The 23,656-nt window shown below is 40.2% G+C and overlaps 2 protein-coding genes across 3 annotated transcripts in view; one reads left to right on the top strand and one right to left on the bottom strand.

Annotated features, from left to right (window-relative positions):
- LOC129765458 (protein stum) overlaps positions 1-23,656 on the bottom strand; it is a 142,242-nt gene that overhangs the window by 21,631 nt on the left and 96,955 nt on the right. The window lies entirely within an intron of this gene.
- On the top strand, positions 5,245-6,746 carry LOC129765461 (uncharacterized). Its single transcript, XM_055765807.1, has 4 exons — positions 5,245-5,558; positions 5,608-6,231; positions 6,301-6,484; positions 6,538-6,746. The coding sequence occupies exons 1-3, from the start codon at positions 5,352-5,354 to the stop codon at positions 6,397-6,399; spliced, it is 930 nt and encodes a 309-aa protein (XP_055621782.1). The 5' UTR covers positions 5,245-5,351; the 3' UTR covers positions 6,400-6,484; positions 6,538-6,746.

Here is a 23,656-nt window from a genome sequence, read left to right as displayed (position 1 = left end):
TAACAACGGCGGCAGAGCATCCACCCCGGCTCCTTTTGAAGCATCCAGTTTAACCAGTGCACCGAGTACTTCTTCGTTGGAAAAGCTGAAGATCGGAAGGTGGATATTATGAGTTTCCTTAGTCGGTTACGCAAGTTGCGCAGCTCAGCTGTCCACCAAGGTTTCCTGCTTAAGTTACAACGACGGCGCGGGACATTTGAGCGAATAATTTCGTTAAGTTTGTCGTAGAACAGAAAAACATTTGCGTCAACAGACCGTTTGTTAAGAAAATTCTGCCAGTCGATGGACGAAAACGCGACGCTCAGCGAATCAAAATTGCATCGCCTGAAGTCCATGTCGTTCTCATTCGAAGCTGGGAAGATTTGGTGGCAAGTGACCGAACTTTGTAAGTCCACGAGCAGGATTAATGGAGGGTGATGTGCGTCAATGGGCAGCAGTGGTAGTGGTGGCTGAAATACCTCAGTGATATCCGGAGAACTCGTGAAGGCTAAATCCAGAAGCCTGTTGTTCGAATTGACATGCGAATTCACTTGAACCAAGCCACACGACGAGATGGGATCAGCTAGATTTGTCTCTTGTTCACTGGACGCATTTGATGGTAAGTATCCGTTGATGTCCTCCTCGAAACACCATTGTAGATGAGGAAGATTATAATCACCAATAAGCACGATAACGTCGTTCGGTGATGAACGATCCAATAAATATTGAGCAGTCACGGCGTGAGCTGAATATAGCCCAACATCTGAGCCCGGAGGAATATAGACAGCAGAGATAAACAGCGAACGGTGAGGAAGTAGTATTTCTACAGCAACCTGTTCTAGCTGGTTGCAATCAACTATGGACACCGCCGTGCAGTGCAGTGTCGGTTTCACAGCAACAAGGACGCCACCTCCTCTCGAGTGGTTACTAGTAGCCTCGTTGCGATCGCACCGGAATACGGTGTAGTCCGATGTAAGCTCTGTGTTGCAGATATCGGATTTGAGCCACGTTTCGGTAAACACGATTATATCGTAGTCACAGCACAATAGTTTCAGCTTTAGTTGTGTCGTTTTAGTGCGAAGGCCTCTGACGTTCTGATAGTATATAGATAAAGAGCTGTGATCAGGTTGAGGCACTCCGTTGCTGACGCTGATTGTTGTCATGGTACGTGAACAATCGAACCCGCCGGTGTGGCAGTTGGACATAACGTTGCCGGGAACTGCAGGTTTGTTGCGTCCTGGAGTTGAAACACGTTTCGAAGAGAAACTCGAGGGTTGACGATTAAACGGAATAGTACTGAAACCAAACAACGAATCAGGGGTTGTACTGATCGGTGAATTAACGTACTTGCCTGATGAGACAGGCTGGACAGCCCCATCACCATGTTCGAGCACAGGGCCGGGACGACTGCGGCAGGAACCGATGAAATATGGCTCGACTGTGCTGAAAGGATAAGGGCTGTCCATAGAGCCTGTTTGTGCGCGTCCCGGGTTGACCACATTGACAGATTTACGTGCTGGTTGATCGTTCTTTACAAGTTCTAAGTCGAGTTTTGACGAGATGAAGTATGACCGTTTTTTTGGTCGTGATCGAAAACACGAATGTTAACTCCTTCTGGCCAGTACCAACCATCGCCGACCACGTTGGATATAGCTTTATTAACGGTCACTTTGAATGATACAAACGATAGATCATCCAAACATTTTCCACGAGGAACCAGCTTGACCACCTTGACCAGCGTTGAGTCCACGTTTGTGATGTCATGAATGTGTTGTTTGATGTCACTTTCTTTCTGGTCTGGGGTGAATGGTGTCACGTAGTAATCTATTATATCGTCAGTAGTCTGCCTAATTTTGGCAACGCTTAGAGTTCCAGTTCTGTGCCGATTAACATTGTCAGTGTTTTGATTGTCGTTGATGGGTAGGGTATGACCGGAGATAACTGAAATTGACCGGTTAGTATTTCCTCCGTTCTGAGCGTGAGGTGGAAGTTCGTTGCCGGATAATTCACAGGGCTTTTCGATTGGTGCTGCCGGTGTGGATGCAGTCGCCTGAGAAGTGGACCTGGAATGATGATTGGACAAAATTTTCACACGTCTATTTCCCACAACGAGTTTGTCAGGTTGTGCAACTGAGCTGTTGACTTCGTCCAGAACTTCGAAAAACGATGATTCGTCACATGATCGCGAGCGGTTAATAGAATCAATGGTGTCATCTAGGTTGAGCTGATCGATGTTGTTGAGAAACGTTGACTTTTCGAACGATTGGCTGGTTTGTCTGTGTTGCTGTTGTGATCCAAAGAGTGTTTTGTTGATAGTGCGAAGATTGTTGCCGTAGTTGCCTAAACGTGTGTCCATGGAGTCCGTGCGTATTAACAGCTCACGTAACGCTTTGATGATAACTTTCTCTCGATTGTAAGTAGCAGGGTTGAAATGCAGTCGACAGGAGTCGCAAAACCAGAGTCCGACTTTTGCTGACCATGCTGAGTAGTGGTGCTTAGTTAATCCCACACAAGTGTGGTGAAAAATAAGGCCACACGAACCACTGCACGTTATCACCTTTCCGGAACTCAAGGATCGTGTACAAACTTGGCACGTATCCATATTACAGAGCAAATTTGAAGATCACAGTGTCAGTAGTATAATTTAACAAAATTAAGACGTTATGCGATGCTAAAACGATCCATATTGTAAAATGGCAGACATTCAACTAATGATATGACGCTTTGGTTGACAGCTATGTCAAACGATTGTCAGCGCAGGGCTGTATACTTTCGGAAGCCCGAAATGGAAAACCCTGTATAATGGATCATAAAAATATGCTTTTTTTTATTTTTACGGAGCTCGAAAAAACGTCTGGAATTCGTGTCTCTACACTAGAATACCCTCTTAATACTTTTACAAATGATGTTCTCCTTAATTACTCCTTGACGGCACAAGATGAATGCTCTGGATTTTTTTCTGTGCTTTAAAAATTGTTGTGGGTTGTGCTGAGGAACAAAACAAAATGTTTTTGATGTTTCATTATAAATATGAAATTTGTATTCCCTATTTGAAGAAAAGACGACATCTAAAGAATAAGTAGATAAATTGGAAAAAAAGTTTTCGATTTTTCAAAGATCAATTCTTTGGTACCGATTTAATCAGTGGATCGATCCCTACGCCGTTTGGAAAATCGATTCGACAAGGTCGATCTTTTTATAAAGATCGCTCAATGCTAGTTGGTGCAATAAAAATATTATGCGTCATTTTCATGATGTGCTCTTTTTTCAGTCGTCCGCAAAAAATCATGAAATGGTGAATTCATTAATATACTTTAATACCATTTCATTCAAAAACCTTTATTCTGCACCATGTTTATTTTAAAATGTTATTTAATGTATCTTTTTTAAAATTATGACATCATAATTTTTTTATTATAAATGTCTGTTCATTTTGATTACAAGAAATAAATATTCGCTCGATTAATCGAATACTGAAAGGCAATTATTCGAATGAACCAAACATTTCAAAATGGCCCCACGATTAATCGACAATCGAATAAACGAGAAATTTAGACATCTCTACATGTATTTGCAATGCTAATTTCCCCATGTTCTTTGGTGTTGATGGCTGTGTTGGTGAATCCGTAAATCGGGCCATTCAAAACTGTGCAACTAGGGCGCTTAGATAGCGATTGACATTTTACAGTTATTCAATCTCAGGATAAATAACATTTTATCAATTGCGATAGACGCGTAGAAATATTTCAATTTATGCAAAAATCTCTCCATTCTATTTAGAAATGTTCGAGCTATAAGCATTCGAAATCTTCCGTTTTTCCTGCATGTTCTGTGTTTAGGTTTTCATTTTACCCCCATATATTCCGGTTAGACGTAGTCCCACGTCAAAAAATTGCGAATACTTTTAAGTGCGCTACACATATAGCGTCACCGTCACCGTCCCGTCAACTATTCTCTTGGAATTATTTTGCCGACGTCAAATTTGCCGATGATTGTGTATGTGATTGCTACCATACGATTTCCATGGGAAAATTATTGACATTTCATTCCTTTACGTTGACTTCACAGTGGCGGAATGTTGTATGTGTAGTGCACTTTAAACTGACGATGATAATGATGGTAATATCGTAATGCATCAAAATCCGGACACTTAAGCGCTTACGATGATAACTTCAACTACTAGAAAATATTGACTTACTTACAGTTTCCTATGAAATTAGAAGGCTTTTATGTATGTTATGAATCACAGAATTCTACGAAATCATGTCATATTTGTTCAAAATTTGTAAATTTCAGCAGCATTTCTTTGAGAGAAATTAGTTATTGATTTTTGTAGAGCTTATCATTTCATTGTTTTCCTATTATAATCTAAAACCAAACATCAATAATGAACGAAAGTTATGAAATATATTTTATGATTATTGTTTCATGGACAAACCCTTATGTAACTCCTTCAATAAGAAATTTTATCGTTCACTATGATCCGTCCGGTTTTAAAAACATCTTCTGAATGTGCTGAATGTGCCGAATACTTATGACAGACATACAGCTGTACTTGCGTTGTACTTCGAAAATTGTATGTCTGTCACTATGTACAGCGCTAGAACCATGCAAGCAACTCGGTACAATCGCTGTACCTGTACCGACCTGTTTTACCGCTGTACATGGCTACAGTTGTACTGTGCGCAGCGCCATAGACGGTTAGTGGTGGGTAGCATGAACAAGCAGAATGAAATCACTTGATAAACGTTCTTTTCTTTGCCTTTTCTTAAGTTAATAACTCAGATTGGAAACTTGTTTGTTGTGTTTGATAGTTTAGACACTAAATAAAAACCTTTTTCATTGAAATATGTGGTGGAAATTGGAAAAATATCTGATTGTCAGTTTGACATACGGTACAATGTACAACCAAAGTATGTCTGTCATGGTACGATGGTACCTGTACAACGCTGTACACGTACAACGCAAGTACAGCTGTATGTCTGTCCCTGGTAGAATGTTCCGGTCACGGATTTGTGAAACACAAATATTTGTTTTGATTTTTGACATTGTTTTGTCAACAGCTAGGTACAATGCTTGTCACTACACTAAATTGATACAATAGTAACTATCAGTCACATTAATTCAACATGCAGAAGATGTTATGGTTTGATGTTGAATATAATGAAATCAAAAGAATTACGGTATACAAATTATAGTGAGGTCTGAAAATGTTCACACCTCATAAATAATCCAAGCAACATTCGCCCTCATTCACAACGTTGATGTCGAAAGAGTCCCCAAATTTTTAGTGCTGTTTACAAAAATTATTTTACGTCCTAGAGCAACGTTTACTCCAAATTTCAAAGTACAAACCAAATAGCCAACAAATCATGGCATTTTCGACACAACGAGAGTTTTTGAACATTCATTTTCGGAACGAGCCCCAAAACCTGCCAGAACGTAAACCCAGCGTTGGTCAGCTTAAAACGTACGAATCCTGCACCGACTTGCGGGCCTGGTCCTTAGACAAAATGCTATCCTCACAGTATCTGCTTGATTTGGTTCACAAGGCAAGATTTCGGAGACCATCTCAACAGGTGAGCATTTTCCGTGTTCCTATGCAGTGATCTCAGTTGTTGTTTCCAGACGGATGGCGATTACGAGCTATCACGAGAGTATTTGCTGCATTTAGATGTTGATGTTTTGGTGGAGCTAGTTCTGGGTCTCATAGATGAGTTAGAGAGAGTAAAATCGCATGTTCATCCTTTCAATATGGACAAACAGGGTATTGATGAGCGATCGGCAGCGGTGCAACAGATTGCGAAAGCAGGCGACCAGGAACGAGATCAACTGATTGAACAACAATCATCCGTATTCGCTGGTAGTGAACAGTATGCAAAAGAGCTAGCTGATTTAAAAGAAATCATTGACAACATACGTACTAAAGCTGAAAAACACGATGTGTTGGTAAAGGAAAACAAGTGTCTCCGAGAAAAACTTCATGCTTTGCGTAAATCAAATCAGAGCAGTTGGCAGAAATCTCGGGACAGTGACTGCGGGGATTCAGTTACACAAAATTGTGAATCTTTGATGGCGGAGCTCTGTTTGTTTAAAAATCATTACGCTGAAATAGAGCAACAAAAAAGAGAATTGATGGAACAACTTCAGAGGTCAAAATTTTCGGAACGAAGTGTAATTACTTTGAAAAACGAACTGTATCAGGAGCAATTAAATCGCGAAATAATTGAAAGGCAGTTGGCGGATGCCTTGGTAAAGAGGGAAACAAAGCTGCAATTCTTGTTCACATTTCCGACTATTTTTAATTTGTGCTTTTCCTAGTTTCGAAACGATCGACAAGCTTCAGAGCTGTATAGAAAAGACAATTATATAGCCATGTGCAATCGGAGATTGGAAGGGTTCAAATCAACTCCCGTGTAATAGATTCTGAGCACGAAAACTTGCTGAAACCTAACCTCCAAACCACCCTAGCCTTGGAAGTCATCTCCGGCGAAGAACACTTTCGGTAACGACACTGTTGCTAAATTATCACTCACTGATTTCATTTGCTTCTTCTAGTCCAAACACTTTATCACTGATTTCGGGAGCTACTGGAGCCAACATTTACTCACTGGTTCACCCACAACGCTTATAATATGCGTTGACCTGGCCGTGGGTTCCTATTTTCATCGGACGCTCTTGGAGGCAGCCTTCGATTACATCGTTACGATGACCACACCACCCACGCACACAGTATCGTCAGTTGAGAGAAAGAACCTCGAACAAATGTAACCCCTAATAAAATATTTTTGCTAAAATTGGTGAGAATCGAATGAAAAAATTACCTGTTCCACACCTGAATTAATTCACTCTGGCTGTCGTGTAGCGAAATACTGTAGACGGTCCTCTCGCTGTAGCCGTTCATGTTCGATGTGGGTATTTCGGGAGTCCTCGCGTTGATTGTGTGTATATGAACGTATCGCCGCAACACGGAGCTGAGAAACTCGTCGTCGTTTTACAGTCAAAGGGGGATTTTCATTTAAAAACACAGAAACCACTCCTACGAGGAGAAAAGGGCAGCGCGCCTGGTGTGGTTTGCCCTGGTCAGAAGACTTCTAGCGCGCGTGAGAGTCCCGTTTGAGGTCAGGAGGGCAGTGCACAGTGGGAGTTGGGTAAGTGTTGACGTTGGGTTACAAAAAATGTGAATAAGTTTTATTGCTTCTATAGCGAAGGTCAACATTACATTTTTTTCTCTCTTATGGTTTGAAGTATTCCTATATATTGCAATGTAATATGACAGTGACACTAAATTATCGCACCAAAAATTGACTGTTATTATAAATTTGTAAGTAATATAACGAGTGTTTTGTTACAATGGAGAATGGCTATTACAGTGTATTCCAGTATTTCAATCGTGCCAGTATTTCAATCGTGCATTAGGAGGGGAACCTCGACATGGAAGGTAAACATTTGTGGGGTGTTGAGGATATGTTTAATGATGTATTTAACAATTTTTGAGATTGAAAATATTGTTTATAAAGGCGCTGGTAGGAGATTATCTTTGGAACTGTACGGCCGATTTAGCTAAAATTGATTACAACACGTGAAAAATACTCTCTAAAGCATAACGTAGCGGTTTTTATAAATTCAAAGAAATGCTAGAATAGTGAATACATGATTTTTTGAGATCGTCGTCGCAAATGTTCATATATACGAAAAACCGCTACGCTACGCGTTATAGAATACATATTTCCATGCTGAATACAAATTTCAGCTAAATCAATCTATAGATCTTGAAATAAAGCCTGTCCACGTTAAATTTCGAACACTTTTCTTTCAGTGTAGTTTATGAAATATTTCACTAATCAATGAAATATTTCACTTACATGACAGCTGAAACCCTCCTCTTTATTTCGATGTCCAACATGTTTACATTTTTCTTCAGTTTGGTAAAATAGCATCGAATCAAGTGGAAGTACGCAAACGCATTTTGCGTGAACGGCAGCAAAATCCAACACTATCGGTACGCGATCTCGCCAAAAAGCTAAAATTACCGAAGAGTACCGTGTTTAGTATGTGCAAATCGATTGACCAGCGCTTAACTGGAAGCGGAGCGCTTCAGGTTGGAAGCGGAACAAATTGAAAAGTATGCTCCCGACAGATGGACCGAAAGGTGTAACTAAGTAACAAAATAAGAAAAAAAAATGAGTTAATAGTAAAGGGTGTGTCACATCAAATTGCATCACGGAGAAAACGCTGTAGAAATTTAATTTTTATGAATTATATCTTCAGCTTTCGCTTATAATCAGATAAGAGTGTATAGATCACGTTGGCCATGCTTCACTGTCAATTTTTCGTAAATTTGGAAAAATGTCGTCGAACGAAAAAGAGCGTCGTGAATTAATCCTGTGCACTCATTTCGAGAATCCGGAGTTGTCACATCGGGATATCGATAAGATGCTGGGAATCGTCCAATCCACGGTCAGCAGAGTACTAAAACGATACTTCGAGAACCTAACCATCGACCGGAAGGTGAAGAACGGCAAAAATGGATGCTCCGTCAGTGGAAAAGATCACAAGCGCGTATTTAAGCAGTTTAGACGTGATCCGAGAAGTTCGGTCCGGGATGTCGCCAATAAGCTGAATTTGTCAAGTTCATTCGTCCAGCGGACCAAGCAGCGGGAGGGCCTGCGTACATACAAGGTTCAGAAGGCTCCTAACCGCGACGAAAGGCAAAACATGGTGGGGAAGACGCGAGCCCGGAAGCTGTACACCGAAATGCTGACGAAGCCGCATTGCCTGGTAATGGACGACGAAACCTACGTCAAAGCGGACTTTCGTCAGCTGCCGGGCCTGTTGTTCTTCTCCGCAGAGGACAAATTCAGCGTTCCGGAGGAGATTCGCAAGCAGAAACTATCCAAGTTTGCCAAAAAGTACATGGTGTGGCAAGCGATCTGCTCTTGCGGAAAGCGGAGCGCCCCCTTCGTGATGACCGGCACGGTAAACGGGCAGGTTTACCTTAAGGAGTGCCTACAGAAGCGCTTACTACCACTATTGAAGCGGCACGAGGGCCCGACCATCTTCTGGCCGGTTCTCACTTCGTGCCACTATTCAAAGGACGTGTTGGAGTGGTACGAAGCCAACGGGGTCACCTTCTTGCCAAAGGAAATGAATCCGCCCAACGCGCCGGAGCTTCGCCAAATAGAGAAATATTGGGCGATTATGAAGCAGGCCCTCCGGAAGAACCCAAAAGTTGTCAAATAGGAGGCGGACTTCAAGAGAAAATGGATTTCTGTTCAAAAAAAACTACAACCTGATGTTGTACAGAACCTTATGGACGGGGTAAAGAGGAAGGTGCGAGCAAACGGGCTTGGGCTCGAAGTATGAATAAAAAGAAAATGCCAAAAGTTGTTTAATAGTTTTTATTTTACTGTCTAAAATTTTCAAAAGGATCGGTCTACTGGGCGAATTTCTACAGCGTTTTTTCCGTGATGCAATTTGATGTGACACACCCTTTAGCATAAAATTAAGAATTTCTTAACCTGCATTCTACTCTGCATTCTATTTTGACTGATCAGCAAAAACTGACAACAGTATGCAGTCAGAGTGTATCAAGTGCATACGACCATAGCAACTAGAGAGAAGCCACGTTTTTCAGACAGCCAGAAAATGGAAGGAATTTCAAATGAAATGTTGAATTTCTCCGCATCAGAGGGTTCATCCCTTTATCCTTCAACGAATACGGAAAAGTAACTCATATTGAAACTCAATGTATATGCTTTTCAGACAATTCATAGTTATTTGGAAAGTTGATCGAATATGAGGGGCTTATAATGGAAGGGGTGTAAGTGATTTGAACGATTTCTCTACATCGACTCTCTCTTTTGGTCATAACTTCGCTGCAAATACATTCCCAGCTGTATTTGCCAACGGGGAAAATAGGTCCGAACCTCATCTATCGGAATCTATAGCAAACTTAATTTGGAACGTTTTTGCAGTCGAGTTAATAACTAAATAAAAAGTAGATGAAGAGAAATCGATCAAGTCACTTACACCCTTACATTCTAAGCCCCTCATATATTATTACATCTTGTTCAGACAGAGTAGACCAAGTGCCAGTGAGTAAAAATTGTAATTGCTAAACTTTTAATGATCAATTTCACATCCAACCGTGGTCTTCTGTTGACCGCGAATACTCTATTCAAAATCACGCAACTCATTGTTGTAACAATTTCTTTTGGAAAATCGAAAATTTTACTTGAAAATACATACTAATCGATTAGTCTTGGTAATTAAAATACTGTTTCGAGCCATAAAATCGTTTTTTATCGTATAGGTTTAGTGATGGAATAAATTCATCATCAACTTGTTCAGTCAGCGTGGACCAAGTGCACATAGCCGGTTGTGAAAACCTCTTGATTGATCTTAAAGAGGTTTTGTTTTGGTAATAATGTAATTACACGACCTTGTTGAAGAGTAAATGAGAGCTGTAGAAAAACAATTAGAGGGAATGATTAAAAGCTACTAAAATTAGACAGCTTCAAGCTTTGAGAATGATTTAGTCAAATCATAAAAATGATAATAGTTCGGCACTAAGCTGAAAATCCTCAAAGCGACTCCAAATCGCGACGATATACAAAACCAGATGGCCGAAATACAGTCCCGGACGCAGTGCACGACGCTGCTGGCGAAGTTCGTGGTAATGGTTGACAAAACCTACGCCAAGACAAACTTCAGATAGCTTCCTGAGAAGGTGTTTTATACTGTAACCGAAAGAGAAAGGAGACAGACATTTTCAGTCATGAGAAACTATCGAAGTTTGCTAAGAAACGTCTGTTTATGGAGGCTATCTATATCTGTAGCTTGAAAAGCGACATTTTTTTTGCAATCGACACTGTTAACTAGGAAATTTACATGAACGATTTTCTGGAAAAACGTACGCTGTCTTTCGCGAAGCAGAACGTTCGATTATGTTAGTATTTTTTCCCAGAATATCTGTAATGACATCTGTGTTCAAATGATAAGTTTAAGTTTTGAGCATAGTCTTAGCAGAATGATTCAGAGGTGTTGATGATGATCATATAGCGCGAGAAGGCATATGCCGGGAAGATAAATATGAAAATGGAATTTAACAACAAACATGTCGATTTTTGCGTTTGGAAAGTACGATTTGCTGCCAGCATAGTTTTTCCGCTACCAGAAGAATTGCTACAGAATCGCATCGAGGAAAACCTGGGTGAAGATGATACTCAAGCGCAACAATAAATCGCGGATCAATTAAATGTGACTCAAAAAGAGATCTCCGTACGTTTAGAGGCCATGGGATGGATCCAAAAGATCGATACATATGTTTCGCAAGATCTGAACAAAAGACACCATGAAAACCGAAGGCATGTAACATTCAAGGGGGGACCCTTGTTTCAAAGGTCGAGCAATAATTAATTTCCGTAATTTTTATTCCGGATGTTAGGAATAAAGTGTTCGGGTATTTTGGTTATTGTTCAAGGTACATTTGAAGATGTATTTTCAGTTTTTTGAGTACACAAATAATGATTATTACGCAGTTGACAACTGAATCCTGTCAGAAAATCGGTATCTTGCTGGTGGTATAGGCTCTGAAGCAACGGGGTGTCGCAGAACTAATTCCAATAAATATTTTGAAGGACAATGGCTTACTCACCAGACGTGGCTCGTTCGAACTAGTAGGGGAACCGCGGGTAATACGGACAGTGGGGGTAATATGGAGAGGTGGTTGATTTGTATAGTTCCATTTTGAATTTCAGATTTCTGTTAATGAGAACACCTTCTACATGTTATTCTATAATATTTAAGCCATCCTATGGCAATGAATACTGATAAAAAGTGGAAAAGAGAAACAAAAACCGGAAATCATACATGATTCCGCGTGTGGATGTAATTTTAGCTGCTTCGATATTAAGCATTTTGAGTGGTTTAATATCAAAATTCAATTCGCTGATGGTTATATTTCGGCTTGTGAGTTAACAGAGAAGCGATATAAGGTATGTACGGAAAAGTAAATTCAGTGGAAAATTTAAATTATTGAAATAATTGTACTGGTGGGGTAAAACGGACAGTTGCCAGTGGAAGTGAGATGGATTGTGAATAGTCTGTTTAATCTATTCCTAAGGAATGCCCTGCGCATATAAATGGAAATCAAATCACCAAATGTGAACTGTTTACAAGCTGACTGGAACCACAAGCAAAATAGTTCAGAGTCTGTCCGTTTATACGGCTGAAAAGCACGATATCACTTTTAGGTGGATTAATTCGATTTTTTCATCATTTAACGGACATTCCTGATGAGTTCAGACCTTGGTTGAATAAAATAATTTCTCTCGCGATCGATAAACGTCTACGCTTCATATATTACAAGCCTGTCCATATTCCCCCCACTATATGTCCATATTACCCGCATCGAATAAAATGTTGTATTTTTCGGTATGTTTTAATTTCAGTAAAAAACATTCAGAAAAACTTTTTTTGTTAAATATTTGGCCAATTAGGTAGAAAAACAGTATATTGAGTTGCAGGAATAAGCATCAAAGTTTTGGGAAAAATGAGTTTCCAAAGATATAATTGAAGTTCTTCTTCACATGTCCGTTTTACCTCCACTTCCCCTACATGTTTGCATCGATGGAATACGCACTTGCTGAACAATGCGTCAATTTTTACAAAAATGAGAGAAAATAACTTGATGAATTGTTTGTTTCTAAAGGGGAACAGTTTTTTTTTTGACGCAACATCCATAATGACCAGTTAGACGGGAAAAAATGTTTAGTTATCGATGGAAAATACTTAAATATAGTTTTTCATTTCAATGCAATGGACGTGAGTTTTTTCTTCGCAAAAATATAAATCACTCTGTTTGATGAAAACGTAGAGGTGGAAGCTTAAACAGTTTCCAGGATAAGCTTGTTTTTGATGCACTACTTGAATGTTCTCATTATGACACATTTGTGATACAAAAAGAGAAAATAAAATTGCTATGAAGCCATGTGTGGGAATATATACAATTTTTGAGAGATCTATAATCTGTAGCTATAGATTCTTGGTTTTCTAATGTTTGAACGTCAGGTTAAATACAGATTATTCTCTTGTTGTGGCAACCCTAGCAGGGAGTTTCCTAGAAGCATTTTAAGGCAAATTGGCGTTCTGCGACGAACAAAGTGGATGAGGTGGTTGTACAGAATCTGGTGGCAGAATTTGAAAACAATACCCGATAATTCGGACAGATCAACCAGACCAGCTTAGCTGAATATGTTTTCTGTATTACAACCCATTAGAATTTCAAGAAAAAAAAACAAATTGTTACTTTTAATTAAAAAATAATAAATCAAATTACAACGCATTCTTGTTTGACAAATGTTGATCGTAACACTCTGTGTATCTCACCATTTTTCATGCGAATGTACCATATATAATATTGTGTTTCATAATATAAATTCACAGGGTAATTTCAACAGAAAAAAAATATTGACCGCTTTGTCTGCATATTTTTGACAGTTTTTTGCTGGAATCCGCAATGACAGATGTACGGTGTCGACGTCTGGTAGCGATGTCCGTTTGGGGAGGCAAACTAGGCAAATCGTATTAGCAGACCCGAAGGGATTTTTAAATTGTTCAAATATTGAATAAAAATTTTTACTTCATGTTATTTGATTATTAGGAACATGGGGTGCTGACCTTTACTTAACTATTTTTCGATGCATTTCCAGATATTATTTATTAGCGCTCTTCATTATAATATGAAATAATATCAAACCATTTTTTCGTTTAATATTTTTCATAATTTGCGAAAAAAGTGTTACTCTTTTACATAGAAACACATATACCGATACCACATGAAGCAGCAATCGTCGGGAAAGCTTTTTTGTTTCAAATCACATCAGGGTTCGGAATCTGGGTTTAAAAGTCATACATACATACAAAAATTCGAAGTTTCGAAAATTCATAAAAATTTGATGATCTACATAGTTCGTCAAAAATAGTTGTACCATCTTTGACTAATTTTTTGAATTGACTACATGACTTCTATTTTATATGAAAAAATTAAAAAAAATCTAAAATACGTATTTTAGATATTGCAAATAAAGTTTTTTCTGGTAAATAAAAAAAAAGAGTACTAATTTCTTTTCTTAGTGTATATTTTTTTCACGTTTAAACATCAATACTGTATAACCCTTCTAAGGCACTATTTCGGTACGACTCATAGTTTTTGAGATATAAATTATCAAAGATTTCTGTTACTGAAATCGATACGCCCTTTTCAAAAGTTACACTTGGGTGAAAAAATTCTCAGTTGCTGTGGAAAACGCATATTTCCTCCAACCCAAACGGAATACAAATTTTCATTCGAATCAAATTTGAAATTGCTCAGTTGTTAAACATTTAAATTACTGGAACCAAGTACCTTTTAGAAAGCTTTTGGGACCTTTGTTTTTGTTTTTTTATGGGTTTTTATTGCTTTTCTCTTCGTTCTTCTTGTTATCTTCCACCAATTTCAATGTTTCGCATCTGAATTTTATTCAAAAATTTTCTCATCTTTCAAATGAAAGCAATTGTATTGTTCTAAGCCGTGTTCTTTTTGAATTGGAGTAAGCTTAAGGCAAAAAAATCGTTTAAGAAAAGTTCAATAATTCTTCCATAGTTTAGATTTGACCATAAGCGTGGAAGATTTGTTTTAATCAAAATAATCTTCTATCACCGACTTAAATATTCCGAATCTGTTACCTAACAACCTGTATATAACAATATTTCAAACAGTGTTACGAGGTATAGAAGTTTTCGATACCTATGAGAAAGTTTTTTCAGCAGTTCTCATTTTTTTTAAATTTTAATAGAAAGTTCATTGATTTCAAAAAAAATTGGTTCAGGGCAGCAGGTTTCAGAACTATGATTTTTTGGAAAAAATAAACAAATTTTTCAAAAAATGGGAAGGATTGGGGCAACGGCTGATTAATTCGGCGTTGAATTGTTTTCTAGTAAACTGATTTATTTTCATAAGTAATTTTTCGATACGGATTCAGGCGAAGCATAATCAAAACAACATTAATGGAATTTAGAAGAAAATAAAGAGCAATAAGACACTCAATAAAGAATGATCGCTAAGAATTTTAAAAATAATTAAATATTTTGAATACGTTATTATTCAAATCAAAGGGAGATAAACCCTCTGCCAATTCTTTGAACTATAGCGAAAAAGGTTTCGTATTACGCTGACGACTAAAGGTGAATCGGAAACCGGCAATTCCTGTGATCGAACATAAAAAAAATAACGAAGCAGAATGCAACATCGGAAATTTTGATTAATTTTTGAAACGCTGTAACCCTGTTATAAAATGATACATTCATCAAAGAAACAACTGGACCTTGTATAGAATATTTACAAGTTTGAAGTGAGCAATTTTAACCATTTTGATTTGATTATTTCATGGAATATTTTTAGTTTTAAATTAAAGGATAATTTTTCATTCGATAGAGAACATCTCTGCAGTAAAAAGGTTCTACTGGAACTTTCGTTGGAATTGTGTGGTTTATATTCTGATGCGGATTGTTTTTCACTTGGTCAACTGTATATTGCACGTTTCCGTGCTGGCAAACAAGATGGCCTTTGTATCTTCGCAGATATTAGATGAACAAACAATATTGTATACTCACAAGTATTTCAAAAGTAAACATGAAATATATGCTTTGTTTTGCTACTCATTTTTCTACCATAAAACCTCATTGTGCCACAACGTGACAGGGTACAGCTAGTAAAATTTGAAATTCAATAAATTCAAATGGAATTTAAATTTAATTTAAGAGCATTTCAGTTATTCCCTTGATTATTCTAATCACACAAAGAGAAAAATGTCCACGCTTGTCCATGGAGGGGGAAGGGGGAGTCTAAAATCGTGCTTTTCTGTCCACGTGGTATGTGGATAGTCCCTAATGAACATCATGTTTATATTCCGATAAATGAAGGACTCAAAGTGTCAGCTAGAATTAGGCTTGGGTTTGCTAAGCTGTCTGGAACCAGTAAAGATCGCATTAGAATGTTATCAGAAATAATAAGTAAAGCGGAATTTCAGTTGAAAATATAACAGCTATGAGGCTTTTATTCTCGATCATTTCGGGTACGCGATTTTTGTGACATCTTTTGGGCTTAACTGAGTATGGAGTTTCGGCTAGAATTAAGCTTGATTGTGCCTCAAATGATCCGAAAAGCAAACTTGCGTAACTTTATTAAGAATCTAGTAAAAGGAGATTCTTTACTTGGTTCAATTCCCGATCAGGTTTATATTTTTTTGGATTGGAAATTTCATTGACAAAAACTTAAACTTTTTTTTATGTTAGTTATGACCGTATCACAGGACACAAATGTAAACTATGAAATGAAATTTCGACCGTTTAATTATTTTTATTTCACTGCCAGATAGACTACATAGACTACATTTTTTGAAAATGAAAGTGAGTTCCATTAAATAGCGGTTTTAGAAAGAATCTTAGTTGAACATTTTTCGTATCGAGTAAGTAAATTTCTAGAGCTCGAACACCCATCAATTTCACCCACTGTGCACTGCATGAACCCAGCCTACGGTCAATTTTTCTTATGGGGTAGTTTGGGAATTTCCAGCCCCTGTCCGCGACTCGGTATCGAACAAAGAGTTTTCGCATCGCGGTTTTTTTCCTCCTGGTGGCGCACGTAACTATTTCGTTTCCTACTTGTCTTTCACTGGAAACGCACACAAACACGTTAACTCTGGTGAGCTTTTCAGTTATTAAGATTTGCGGAGTGTAAGAGCGAAGAAAAAAACAATTTCTCATTGGCTGACCACTTGCAATTAATAGTTTCCCCTTTGGGAGGAGTAGATTTTCCATTCTAACTTTCTTCTTTCGAGGGCGGAATCCACCACCGGAGGCTAACTCAAAACGCGGTCAACGCTCACCCTCAACACCCAGAGTACCAACGCCCAACTTTGGCTGCCACCCGCAGCAAGACGCGAATGTTGGCCAGGAATCGATTTGTAACACTTTTTCGAAAGCGCGGACTTCCGACGACACTTGGACGCGAGTGGTGTCGCGTGTATGTATGGCACGTGAGATGGTCAAACGATGAGTGGCCGTTGCGTCCTTGCCGGGGACTTTCCCAGCCCAAAGACGACGACTGCAACGACGACGTCCGCATGGAGGAGCTTGTGCATGGAGTATCGGTGCACAAAAACGGAGGTAATGTGTCCTTACTGGTGCACATGGCAATGCTAGGAAATACATGTGGGCACGAATGGGTACTTACTGACAGAGAAATGAATTAGGGGAAAATAATAGCGTAAGAGTCGTGAGTAGCGAAGGATAAATTATCGCGAGAAGTTTGAGCAAGTGGTTTACGACGCAGCGTGACTTTACGGATGATAGCAAAGCATCCCAAACGATAGAGCTGATTGAAATTGGATATGCAGTAATCGTTCGCTAACTGGTCCTTGTTTAACTGGTCTGCTTTTTAACTGGGCGAACGTAAACTGGTCTTTGGACCAGTTAAAAAGCAGATTTTAGCAAACAATCGACGCCATATTCAAATGGAATATTTGCTGTAAGGGGCATTCGAATTTAATTTGAAATGTTATGAAAATTGACATTATTTTCGCATGATAATAACGTTGATTAAATCACAGAAAAATAATTTCCTCAAATTACATTTCATACCTGTTGTCGCACTCAATGCGAAACTTCCATTGGAATCCTTTTGTTTATTCAATTTCATGACCAACACGAATCAAACAATTCATTGAAGTTCCCCTCGTTTTATTTGACGTTTAACATGCCGGACCAGTTAAACGCGAATGTCGATAACTAGTCTTCCCTTTTCGACCAGTTAGTGAATGTTTACTGTGTAAGGCAATTTGAAAAGTTTTAGAAATGGTGGTTTTGGATTAAAACTATGTTTTACAAATTTAAGATGTTTTATGAGAAGATTGTAAGAAAATACACTTCATAAACTATGTACCCGGCAGGATACCCAGAAAAAATGAAATAACCGCAAAGAAACAAGCACAATATCACAAAAGCTTACAAAAAAACAGTATGTAAAAACTGGAGCGAAGTTCAAAGTGGTGCGCACTGAGGATCCAAATCAGACACATTCATCACACACGCCACACAGCCGCGGCAACTAGAAATTTATTTTTCTTTTGTTTCCCTATCATTCCTTCTACCTTCTGTGCACGATTTACACCATTGTTCAACTTTGTGTTAACCAAATCGGCAAACGTTGGCATTAGGGGTGATCATTATTTCTTATATACCGTTGAACTTTTATTGGATTTTGTTTCATTTTATCATTTTATTTAACATAAAATAAATTAAATTTAATATTCGCATCATAACCTTATAAAAAAATATTTTTTTCACTTATTTATTTATTTTGATTATCATTATATTCTGTTCATATCGAACAGTTGACCGATTTTTTTTTTATATGGCTGAGGGCCCCCATCGACGCCATTGAACGAAGTCACGCGCTGCGACCTCTTTGCGATTGAGTATCGCGTCTATGTGCCCTGTTGCAACGTCGAAATAGACGGCGTAATAACCGAAAAGGGTTTGACTCGAAAAGAGATTATCGATGGTGTCGGTCGCTTCAAGAACTCTTCACTAAAAACTGTGAAGATTCTTGTATGCGATCGACTGAAATCTGTGTCACAAAAAATGACAAAAGGGTTCTCAATCGGACAAACTCTTTTCGTGTGACTTTTGAGGGTTGCGCCCTTCCAAACTACGTTGCAATAGGTGCACTTCGTTTACCTGTTCGGTTGTTTGTACCCCGGGTAATGAAATGCAACAAATGTATGCAACTCGGTCACACGGCTGCCTATTGTTGCAATAAAAAACGTTGCGCAGATTGTGGAGAGAGCCATGATGAGAATCCTTGCGCGAAAGAGCACAAGTGTCTTCATTGCGGCGGGACTCCTCATGATATTATTCAATGCCCGGTGTACAAACAACGAGAGGAAAAAATCAAGCGTTCCTTAAAGGAACGTTCCATGCGGACTTATGCAGAAATGCTTAAGAGTTCCGTTCCACCGACTCAGGACAATCCCTACCCCATTCTGCAGAACGACGAGCCTGTTGCTGACGCTCCCAATGCAGGAAGTTCCGGTACATCGCAGGGTGCCGTCAGGAAAAGAAAAATTACTTTTTTTCCATCACTCCCCAGAAAGACGACCGAAACTTCCTAAGTTGGAATGAAAACTCGAATTGAACGTGCTGAGAATAGACCGAAGCAAGTACCTCCTGGTTTAAGCGGTTCTTCTACGCACCAGGGGTCCTCAGCACTTCCCGGAGCAGCACCCACCCCGTCTGTTCTACTAACTTTTACTTAGTCGCGGCAATACATACACACACTCTTTACAGATACACGGGCCAAAGGTTGTGCAGTCCACTGATCATTCAACAAGAACCAAAGGTTGTACCGCTCATGACAACTCTACACGAGCTGATGTTTGCGCCGGCTAGTGACCATTCTATCCTGGATTCCTCGAGTCGAGAAGACGCACCACGCTAGATATGGGGTACAGACTAGGCGGGCGTTGCTGATTAATGATCAGCTGCATCCCAATAGGAAGTATCCCGTGTCGGGCACAGGTACAGAGCATTGAAGACAGCAACATCACAATTACGAAAACACTTGTAAAGGGTGTGTCACATCAAATTGCATAACGGAAAAAACGCTGTAGAAATTCGCCCAGTAGACCGATCCTTTTGAAAATTTTAGACAGTAAAATAAAAACTATTAAACAACTTTTGGCATTTTCTTTTTATTCATACTTCGAGCCCAAGCCCGTATGCTCGCACCTTCCTCTTTACCCCGTCCATAAGGTTCTGTACAACGTCAGGTTGTAGTTTTTTTTGAACAGAAATCCATTTTCTCTTGAAGTCCGCCTCCGATTTGACAACTTTTGGGTTCTTCCGGAGGGCCTGCTTCATAATCGCCCAATATTTCTCTATAGGGCGAAGCTCCGGCGTGTTGGGCGGGTTCATTTCCTTTGGCACGAAGGTGACCCCGTTGGCTTCGTACCACTCCAACACGTCTTTTGAATAGTGGCACGAAGCGAGATCCGGCCAGAAGATTGTCGGGCCCTCGTGCTGCTTCAATAGTGGTAGTAAGCTCCTTAAGGTAAACATGCCCGTTTACCGTGCCGGTCATCACGAAGGGGGCGCTCCGCTTTCCGCAAGAGCAGATCGCTTGCCACACCATGTACTTTTTGGCAAACTTGGATAGTTTCTGCTTGCGAATCTCCTCCGGAACGCTGAATTTGTCCTCTGCGGAGAAGAACAACAGGGCCGGCAGCTGACGAAAGTCCGCTTTGACGTAGGTTTCGTCGTCCATTACAAGGCAATGCGGCTTCGTCAGCATTTCGGTGTACAGCTTCCGGGCTCGCGTCTTCCCCACCATGTTTTGCCTTTCGTTGCGGTTAGAAGCCTTCTGAACCTTGTATGTACGCAGGCCCTCCCGCTGCTTGGTCCGCTGGACGAATGAACTTGACAAATTCAGCTTATTGGCGACATCCCGGACCGAACTTCTCGGATCACGTCTAAACTGCTTAACTACGCGCTTGTGATCTTTTTCACTGACGGAGCATCCATTTTTGCCGTTCTTCACCTTTCGGTCGATGGTTAGGTTCTCGAAGTATCGTTTTAGTACTCTGCTGACCGTGGATTGGACGATTCCCAGCATCTTACCGATGTCCCGATGTGACAACTCCGGATTCTCGAAACGAGTGCACAGGATTAATTCACGACGCTCTTTTTCGTTCGACGATATTTTTCCATATTCACAAAAAATTGACAGTGAAGCATGGCCAACGTGATCTATACACTCATATCTGATTATAAGCGAAAGCTGAAGATATAATTCCTAAAAATTAAATTTCTACAGCGTTTTTTCCGTGATGTAATTTGATGTGACACACCCTTTAATACTAACCTCGAGCCAACCGCAAGTAATCGGTTACATATTACTAACATAGTTATAAGGCAAACATTGTCGAAATATTGAACTCCCGGCACCGACAGGTTTACGCCATATGAGCCTTAATAAAAATATATATTTTGTCCTCCCCAACGTATCCTTCCGGCTTCGATCTCTTTCTGGATACTGGGTTCGCCGGTTAGTTGCGTGAGCTCGTGGTTAATTTTTCGCCTCCATTCGTCGTCGTCCTGCACACCGCCGAAGTTGGGCTTTAATACCCGTCGTTCAAAAATTCCGAGTGTTCGCAGGTCATCTTCGAGTATTCTTCACGTTTCGTGCCCGTAGAGGACAACCAGTCTTATAAGCGTTTTGTACAGGGAACATTTCACACGATTGCTATGTCTGTTTGACCATAAGTTTTTTTTTGTGGGGATCATAGTAGGTACGACTCCCAATTATAATGCATCCCCGGATCTCGCGGCTGGTTTCATTGTCATTGAGCCAAGGTAGACAAATTGGTCCACCACGCCGTCGATCATAACACTACTACCTTGTCGGGTCCTGTCGTGCTTGGATTCCGAAGCCAGCATGCATTTGGTTTTGGACGCATTGATTCTCAGACCAATTCTCTCTGCTTCGTACTTAAGTCTGGTGTAATGTTTAGCTACCGTCTCAAATGTTCAGCCTACGTCATCAGCGAAGCAGATGAATTGTTTCGATATTGAAGATCGTACCACGCAAGTTAAACGCCGCTCGTCTCATCCTTTAGCACCCTTTAGCGCAATGTTGAACAGCAGGCAAGAGAGAACATCACCTTGTCGTAGCCCCCGGTGGGACACGAATCTTCTTCTTTCTTCTTCTTCTTGAATGGCGTTTACGTTCCCTGTGGAACTTTTGCCGTCTCAACGTGCATTATGCATTAACTAGCGTCATTTATTAATATTTAGTTGAGATTTCTTAAGCCAAATAACACGCCTTGAATGCTACCGAGGGGCAAGCTCTAGAATACGCATGACCACAGTGCAAGTCGAAGGAAATTTCTCTGATGAAAAATCCCCGGCCAGAACGGGAATCGAACCCGAACACCCGGCATGATAATGTGAGACGCTAACCACTCGGCCACGGGTGCACACGGGCGGGACTCGAATGATGGATTCGAATATCTACCCGATATTCGCATTCAGCACTGTATTCTATCCATCGTAGCCTCAATCACTCGTGTCAGCTTCCCGGGGAAGACATTTCCGTTCATGATTCTTCATAGCTTTTTTCATGTTATTTAATCATATGCGGCGTTGAAGTCGATGAATGGAGCGTTGGGACTCTGTACTCACGGCATTTCTAGACGATCTGCCGTCTGATCAGTAGTAGATCGACCTTCAATGAAGCCGGCTTGATAACATCCCACGAATCTGTTTGTAAGTGGCGATAGACGACGGAATATGATTTGGGAAAGCATTTTGTAGGCGGCATTCAGGGCGAAGACTGCACGAAAGTTTTCATAGTCTAGTTTGGCGCATAGTCTAGTCTAGTTTTCAGAAATCTGAATTCAGACAACTGTTGAAGCGAGAAACAACAAAAATAGGAAATGTCGTAACTACAATGGATCGCGTTGGGGATCTATTGTTGTCTAGCTCATGCACTAAACTTTGAGCAGTCCGTTTCAATCCAGGCATTCGGAACGGATCGGGATTAGTTTTAACGTAGAACTACGTCTTTCAGGAAGGATGATATGCTGTACATTATTTATTTATAATGATACTACATCCCATTGAGAGATTAGATCTTCTTCACAATTTTTCGCCAATAGTCCCGATCCATGGCTGCAGTTCTCCAACTCCCGGCTGCACCGATTCTTGCCAAGTCCTGCTCCACCTGGTCCAACCACCTCGCTCGCTGGGCTCCTCTCCTTCTTGTTCCTACCGGATTCGATGCGAACACCATCTTTGCAGGGCTGCTGTCCGGCAATCTTGCAACATGCCCTGCTCATCGCACTCGTCCAGCCTTGGCGACTTTCTGAATGCTGGGTTCGCCGTAGAGTTGCGCCAGTTCGTGGTTCATTCTCCTTCTCCATACTCCGCTTTCCTGTACACCACCGTATATTGTTCTGAGCACTCGGCGTTCGAAAACTCCAAGCGCTTGTGAGTCCTCTTCAAGCATCGTCCATGCTTCGTGCCCATAGAGAACAACCGGTCGAATTAGGGATTTGTACATGGTACACTTCGTACGGGGTCGGAGTTTGTTGGACCTCAAGGATTTGCGGAGCCTATAGTAGGCACGACTTCCATTGACAATGCGTCTTCGAATTTCACGGCTGTTGTTGTTGTCAGTTGTTATCAACGAGCCAAGGTAGACAAATTCCTCTACCACCTCGAGCTCGTCGCCGTCGATCACAACACTACTACCAAGAAGAACTCTGTTGCGATCAGTCCCTCCAGCTAGCATGTATTTAGACTTAGACGCATTGATGCTGTACATTACAATTCCCTAATCCCTAAACGTTTTAAATTAATGAAAACTGGAAGCATTCCATATTCTGCCGATTTGTGTGCTTCCCGTACCTATACCGTCAATAACGAGCAACTAATACATTCGTTTCTGCCCGTTACTAACTCATTGGGATTAATTCGTCATCCACGATTTGAACCCACACCATTTTATGTGTGAACACCGACTGGACAACATCGTTGCTGGACGAGCTGGACGGCGAGCGATCGAGTGTCTTTC

Source organism: Toxorhynchites rutilus, chromosome 2 (assembly GCF_029784135.1).
Source record: "Toxorhynchites rutilus septentrionalis strain SRP chromosome 2, ASM2978413v1, whole genome shotgun sequence".
Taxonomy (NCBI): domain Eukaryota; kingdom Metazoa; phylum Arthropoda; class Insecta; order Diptera; family Culicidae; genus Toxorhynchites; species Toxorhynchites rutilus.
Note: the sequence above shows the minus strand (reverse complement) of the source record. Positions and strands in the feature narration are given on the sequence as shown.